General features: G+C 38.2%; 1 protein-coding gene across 1 annotated transcript in view; it reads right to left on the bottom strand.

Annotated features, from left to right (window-relative positions):
• The window catches only part of TULP4 (tubby like protein 4), a 112,714-nt gene extending 105,372 nt beyond the window's left edge, over positions 1 to 7,342 (bottom strand). The window contains exon 1 of the mRNA XM_009998558.1: positions 7,091 to 7,342. Within this exon, the coding sequence (XP_009996860.1) occupies positions 7,091 to 7,342 (252 nt within the window). The remainder of the gene's footprint in view (positions 1 to 7,090) is intronic.
• Between the last annotated feature and the right edge of the window lie 705 nt (positions 7,343 to 8,047).

Below are 8,047 nucleotides of genomic sequence, written 5' to 3' on the forward strand. Positions count from 1 at the left end.
TCTTTGTCCTAATTCAAAAGACAGGAAATGCCTCTTGGGTGTATCATGACCTTGAAATATGCATGTTGTTATCTTCCAACAATTTAACACGAATAAAAACGTAGGGTTAACTTCTGATAAAGGTGAACTTGATTCCACTTCAAGCTTTTTAAAGTAGAAATATCTAACAAAACTGTAGCCATGTGTTATTGCACAGTAAAATAGAATACTGCATGGATGACTTGCTTAAAAATATAATTAGTTGTGTTTAAAAGCTGAAAATACTGTTTTCATGTCATATATTCCTTTTTTACCCATCCTTTGGGGATGACTTTCTAGATTCTTATTAAAACAAAACAGAAAAACTGTAATTTAAAATTTTCCTGACCAGATAACCCATCCTTTGCAGGAAACAAACACACTGTGTATGCATGACCTACAAAAGCAACCTTCAAGAAGCACATCAATGCAGCAGCATTACCAGGTCTCATTACTCAACTACCTTTGTAGTAATATTGGATGGTTTGCTTGAAAGGCACGCAACTGTGTAAGAACAAATACAATCCCATACCTTAGTAAGAGGAGACTGCAGTGCACTACTGAGCTGCCAACCCCCCCTGAACTTGGAGACCTTACAGAAAGCCCAGGGTTCAGAGGCAATTCAGAGAGATGGACAGACAGACAGAAAGGGCCAAACACTGGTGGAAGTAGAAGCTGAGTGTAGCTGGAAAAAAACAGCATCACAATAAAAAGATAAAAGACACACTGAAAATGGCCACACTTCTTAGAGTTAACAAACTACATACAGAAGATGTACAAATACAGTTTACACCATACCTTGGGGGTTGCAAACTGATATAGAACACGGAAATAGGAAGCAGCAAAACTTCTATTTCTCAGTGATGGGATCAATCCCTTCCAACTTTCAGCTCCATGTATTTTCCTTGCTAGTGCTCTTACAAGAACTTAGTAGGAAAGACACTTCTTTCATGACACAAAGCATATTCAAGCTTCATCAAAAGAAAAGAGCCAGCCCAGTCAGGCATTCTCCTACAAGTCATTTCCCACAGAAGCACTAATTCTGCCTCTCTCTGCAGCACCATTTTTCTGTAGCTGGAAGGACAGAGGAAGTGCACGCTTTGTAGACAGATTTAGCATTGTATAAGCTGGCAAGGTTGTAAAAATGAGGCAAGCTTTCAGAAATACAAGTCCTTCTTCAGAACCTTGTATGATCAAAAGCTTGTCTGTCTTTCCCAATTATGCCAGCTTGCTTTAACAAAAAAAGTAATATTTCTGCCAAAAAACCTTGTCTTGTCTTCTGTGTGCAGTGACAGAAAAGCAGGAGAGAAGACCTGCAGTACCACTGCAATTTATATCCATACCACTGAGGCTTCCACAGGCAAAAGGCACTATTCTGGTATTGCTTTACCTCAAGATTTCTTAAGTGATCACCAGTAACAACCATTCAGCCATGTCTGAAAGCAACGACTGATATGAGGTACCCATGCTGTCAAGACTCACATGCTGACTCGTTCTTACTGTCCAGCAATGATAATAAATGTCACATTTAAGGTTCAAAGGCTAGTTCCAATTTAAAAAGAAAACTTTTTCTAAAAATGTTTTTCTGTATTTTTTTAAATGTTCTTACCAATGACCAATTGAGGCCATACCTGGAGTTGAGGCCACACCTGGAGTATTGCATCCAGTTTTGGGCACCTCAATTCAAGAGAGATATCGAGGTGCTGGAGCAAGTACAGAGGAGGGCAACGAAGCTGGTGAAGGGCCTAGAGAATAAATTAATGAGGAATGCTTGAAGGAGCTGGGAATGTTTAGTTTGAGGAAGAGGAGACTGAGGGGACACCTCATCAGTTTACAACTACCTGAAAGGTCACTGTAGAGAGGTTGGTGCTGGTCTCTTTTCACAGGTAATTAGCAACAGAACAAGAGGGAATGGCTTCAAGCTGCAACAGGGGAGGTTTAGACTGGACAATAGGAAAAAAAAATCACAGAAAGAGTGGTTGGAGACTGGAACAGGCTGCGCAGGGAGGTGGTTGAGTCACCATCCCTGGATGTGTTTAAGGGTCGTCTGGATATGGTGTTGGTGGATATGATTTAGGGGAGAACTTTGCAGAGTAGGGACGATGCCTGGACTTGGTGATCCCAAGGGTCTTTTCCAACCTGAATAGCTCTATGATTCTATGATACTAAAAAACAAAAAACACTACTGAAAAGGTTCATTTGTGGGGATTGGTTTTTTGTGCTTGTTTTTTGTTGTGCTGGGTTTTTTAAAAAATTTATTTCATATACAAGCAATAAACTTCTGCAAAGAATCTGCTCTGCCAGAATTGCTCAGAACGTTCATATACAAGCCCCAAAAGGTGGACAGAATAAAGAAAAGCTTTATTTTTAAAACAGGAATAACTATTTGTAACCTCCTTCCACTCTAAACCAAAACAAACCCAAGAACTGTTCAGCCTTCCAAACTAATGTAGTATGAAAGCAACATTTATTGAATATTTTTAAAGGACAGAATTCCTTTGAAAAGCTGTAACTAAAAATAATTAATCTGACAGTCCAGCTGAGATATGTTTATGTCCCTTTCTACTTATAAATCCTGTATTAAACAAAATCAGGTGGGTTTTGCAGCTGTAGTCATGCACTTAGGACACTCAAATAACAAAATGTAAATAAATGAGCAATTTACTTTGTTTACAGTAAAAAATGTTATACATACTCAATAATGTATTCACCATGTTACTTAATTCACTGCATCCCAATTTGCATATTCTTGCACTACTTCTTAATGCCTCAGTCCAGTAATTAACATATTGCATCTTATTACATATATCAAAGATGTCTTTTTAGTCAGTACAGTGCAAAGAAAATACATACACCTGAAAAACATGTAAGAATATAAGATACATTCATTGCCACAGAAAATGTTACCATCTTAATACACTTGACCCAATAGAACCCATTAAGAGAAAAATACCTACAGTGGCACCATCCAACCAATTTGATTTGCAGACATCCCGTTAATCTTTCACTGAAAGGGAAGATCCTTGTAAGGCTATCTGAAGCTCACTGAGGATGAGTTTGGGCTATTTTTCTAAAAATCTTTCACAGACCTCCTTGAAAATCTCTTCCCAGAAAACTCAGGTTGGACTAGAAGCTGAAAGTCAGTGTCTCCATGGTCTTATAAAAAAACATACTCAGCCTGACATGCTTCAGAGCCTACTAGTCATTCTGGGTAAAACCCTGACCTTGCCAAGTGACCAGGTATTTTTCATTTAATCCTTAACTTATCACAGAAATAGTAAGAATCATAAAAGGAATGTGCCCAATTACTTTTCTACCAGTGTTTCCCAGTGCAGCCAAGGAAAGTCAAGTTAGGTCAAAATCAAAGACTTCTAATTTTCACTCTTTAATTCTCCACAGCACTGCCTTTACACGTGCAGAGCTGGGGAAGGTACTTTAGATCACGACATCTCCGCTCCTGGGCTGCTAATTCACACTGTGGTACAACGACGTATCTTCCTGCCTTCTAACCTCTCTGCCAGACTTAAGCAAGAAATCCACCTAACATCAACTCACCAGTTTGTTCTCCCAGACCAAGGGAAATGCTCCAAAGCCAAACTGAACAATGAACCTCTGCAAACATTCACCTGCTCCTTCCACTACCTACCCTCACAGAGATACTTTCTATTCCACAATAAGAGAGGCAAGGTGTTCTGACGACACGTGAAACACACTGGAGCTGCACAACACACATTTCCCCTTCCAAGTCAAAGTTGCTTCTGCCTTTGAAATGTGCCCATTTACATTTTCATTTTTAGAATGTCGAGGCTTATGTTAATGAGATTCAGTACTGTAATGCAATGCTGAAGTTAAAAAAAATCTATCACAAAAGGTAGGATTTTCACCTCTTGCCACAAAATAAATGGAATATTCTTATTTTAATCCCTGCAGCTCTCTTTAGAAACTACAATAAAAGAAAAGGTTGGTAATTAAAATACTACGGCAGCCATCTCCTAATTGCAAGCTCAAAAAACCTACCTTGAAGCAAGCGTAAGATCACAAGTGTGGCTCAAACTATAAAGCATTTCATTTTCAAATATTTTTCAATATAATGAGACATACAAGTTCAGCACTGCAACATGTGTATCAGTAATTCAGTCCTGGGGATTCTTCGTTCTTATTTGTTCTGATATGCTACAGGCATACTATTACATTCAAAAAAGGAGCTGTGTACCAAAGGTTTAAGTGCATCTCCAGTAATCATAAAAACATAACAAAAATATATTTCTGGCATCTACCTTCATGACCCACTTAAAAATAGTCTCACGTTCTTTCCAAAAGCACAGTGCTGCCACGTTACCTTTTCCAGATTTTCACCCTAAAACTGAAATATAAGTTATATAAGAAATACAAGTATGCTGCTCTGCCCACAGCATATCGCTAATTATACCCCAAATGGAAACCATTTAGCTTCTGTATTTTCACCTCTTCAGCTCTGTTCACTACAGCATTTCCCACCTCATAATTGAATGCATACTAATATTAAGCAGCAATGTATGTCAGAAAAGCAATAAACTTGACTTGTCACTCTAGCTTTATCCCAGAGAGAAATATGTAGAGGTATAAATCACCATTTCTTGGAACAAGACAATACAATACACTCCTAGAACTGGTCACACAGGCTCTTACACAGTTTTAAGTCAATTGCAACCTTTTGGATACCTTCTGTACAACAAAGGTAGCTTTAATCAGACACATATGCCAAGATATGCTTGCAGAATTAGCATATAATGTGGCATACAGAAGAGACAAGGTTGTTGCTGGCTTGTTTTTTAACATGAAAATGGAAAAAGAAAGTATTTTCTATTTACGTAAACATTAGCACTAAGCAGTGCAGTTCAACTTTTTCTCTTTTAAAGGATCTTTCAACAGACAGATTTGGAAGGAAAGGTGTTTTCTAAAAAAATCACCTTGTCCATTCAGCTATATACCTTTAACAACTAACAAATCCTGTATTACAGTTTCATTTCTACCAAAATCAGCAGGTTACTCCTATAAAAGGATTACATTCAGTAAGCCTGGTGAAGAGTGTTGTGTAACACATCATCTTATAAGGATGAACTTTCATCTCCACTGATATTCAAAAAACATGCCAGCAGGAAAATCTGATAGCAGCCACAGACTCATCATAGAAAGGCAGCTGAGCTAAAGCCACTTCTCTTCTTCCTTCAGTATGACCCCACCACACCAATTTTGTAGTGTCATACAGATACATTCTGTATGACAGAGTATTCTGGTCATTCACACACTTTCTGCTATCAAGAAGACTAATTACAAAAACACAACTATTAATTACAAGCTTGACCCAACAGATTTTAAGTGCCAAATAAAAAATAAAAAATAAAATCAATCAGAACATTTTTCTTTTATTTGAGATCCTGGTGACAATTGCTGCTAGGTGAAAGGATGTGCAAACAGTACAGCTCAGTCCACACAGCAATGATGCAGTGATCCAGAAGGAACAAGATGCCCTAGATGGGCAACTCTGTAAACAAAGCAAAACTAGACAAAAACAAAGGGCAACAGGCACATCAGCATCTTCTCCACTTAACTAGCACATACTTAAACCTAGTCTCGTATTTCCACGATCTGCAACAAGACTTCACATTCCCATAAACAGCACTTCCTCTATTGTTTCCACGACACATATTATGCAAAAAGAAAAAAATGGGTGCCTGGGTTCATGGAAAAAGTTGAGAAGAAAATATGGATAAATAAAGTGATCGCTTATCCATACATTTAAAAAATAAAATGCAGTTTGCAACTGAAAATTATATGGACAACTAGAGATGGCTCAAAACAAAAGCTGGATTCAAACATCATTCTTCCATTTGGGAAAAGGTGGCTGTAATTTTTTTGCATGAACTCAATACACATATATACATTATTCAGTCTCTCGTCTATAAATATAAAAGTCTATATAATTTACAATACATCCATGCACCTGACTATAAACAAAGCATGTGGAACAAATTATTTAAGACTAAATATTTATCCCGTGCTCCCTTTTTCCCCTTAAAAAGAGGATTGATATTAATGTTAACACAAGAACAAAAACCACCCACCTCTAAATCTTTGGTGCGGCTTATGTCAAAAGGTCAACATATTAGAGTCCAATGAGTAAGTAGCACAAAAGAAAAACCCCATTGGATTTTTTGTTTCATTTCAGTACATACGATGTCATTCCACTCACTAATCTAAGAGTAAAGCTTTGATTTGGATTCTCTTCAAAGAGCACATCTAAATGCAGCCTAACTAAAAATCAGAAGCAAAGTCCTCACACCTGTTCTAGGTACTGTGTATGCTACTGGGCATCATCTGCACTTTCCATGAAGCATTATGCAGAGAAAGAGATAGGATCCAGAAAGATGACAAATCACAGCTGGAACAGTCACTTTTACCAACAGATTTATCCCCTTTAGAAAAAAATCAATTGAAAAGTTTTGTATCACTTTAGCCAGGACAATGCCTTGCACTCTGAAGTTACAGTATTTTAATGCAGGGCATCTTAACATTTTTCTGAGAAGTCCTACTTCCTTCTTTCTCTAACAAAATTAAGTTTTTCTAGAGACGACAGGTATTTCCTGCCACAGACCGTTCCAGTTGCAGCTTCTGAAAAACTGGCATGCTTCAACCAAGCTCCTCTCCCACTCTCCTACTTTTCCATTAATCTTCCAAGCCGCTTTAATACTCTATAAAAGCAGTCAACTGTCACAACTTTCAACTCCCTTAAAACACAATTATTGAATCTGACTGGAAATTGGGAGGCAATAGGGAATGAGGGAGGAAGCAAGCCAAGCCAAAACCAGACCCATTTCCAGAGAACCTCCCCACCATTCACCTCATGCACTTGAAGTTATTAGAAAGACTCCAAAAGATCCCAATCATATTTGAATTAGTCTTGAGCCTCCTTGATATCACCCTGTCAAATTTCAAGCAGAAACACTAAAAAAAAAACGCCACAAACAACCCAAAAACCAAAACCAAAAGATTGCGATAATTTCCTGTAAAGTGTAACACACATTTTGCTTACCTCACTGTTGTGGCCCCTTAAATTGAAGTTGATTCTCTGAGGGGTATTCCGGTCCCTCCTGCAATGGCTGGAAGTAAAAGTGACGCCTACAACTCCTCTGCCATTGCCTGTTGCCAACCAGCCTTCCTCGTAGTACCGCCTCCTGCACACTGGTTTCTCCTTCTCACTTTTGGGGACTCTACCTTTCCAGGAGAGGCAGAGGATGTTGGAATCGCTGCAAAGAACAGGCCCATGTTCCACTGCTGCATACATGCTTTTAAAATATTTTATTTCTTGACATAAGAAAGTAATATGTCTAGTGCACAAAATTTAAATCAATTTTTTTTTTTATTGATAAGACTGACCTGGGATAGATCATTGAAAGGGAGGAGGATGGGGTCAGTGTTTATAAATATCCACCAAATGCATAGTGAAAAATTCCTCTATAAAAGATGATGGCAGTTGGCTAAGAAAAAGTAACACTTAAAAAAAAAATTCAGGTTCATTTTTGTTTTTGAGTCTGTAGAGTGAGGGTGCACTTATCCTTTGGAGAAACAGCTACTTCGTAAGAGGCGCTCAAGAAATGGTTAAGTCATCTTTTTGCTCAACTTGATATAATCTTTATACAGCCTGAGATTCCAGTTTAGCGTAATGCAATTCCAGAGACAGAGAGTTGCAAATGTGTAGGTTTCAAGTAACTTAAGGCTTTTAAGATTTCCTCCAGTCAGATTTTCTTCAAAAGTTCAGTTGCAGAAATTTGAACACACGCACATACATATATATGTATATATATGACAATCATCTTTTCCAAGCTGCCCTCTGGCATATCTTTTCCATCTGATGTATTTCTGCTGCTAAAGCTGAAAGAGATTGCATAAAGGGAAAAAAAGGCACACAAACCGTGCGAAACAACAGACCCAAACTTGTGCAGGCACTGGTGTGCCAGGCCAGTTGGGAAATCCCTCTTGGTACTGAACC

This window comes from Chaetura pelagica, unplaced genomic scaffold (genome assembly GCF_000747805.2).
Source record: "Chaetura pelagica isolate M959 unplaced genomic scaffold, ChaPel_1.0 scaffold455, whole genome shotgun sequence".
Taxonomy (NCBI): Eukaryota; Metazoa; Chordata; class Aves; order Apodiformes; family Apodidae; genus Chaetura; species Chaetura pelagica.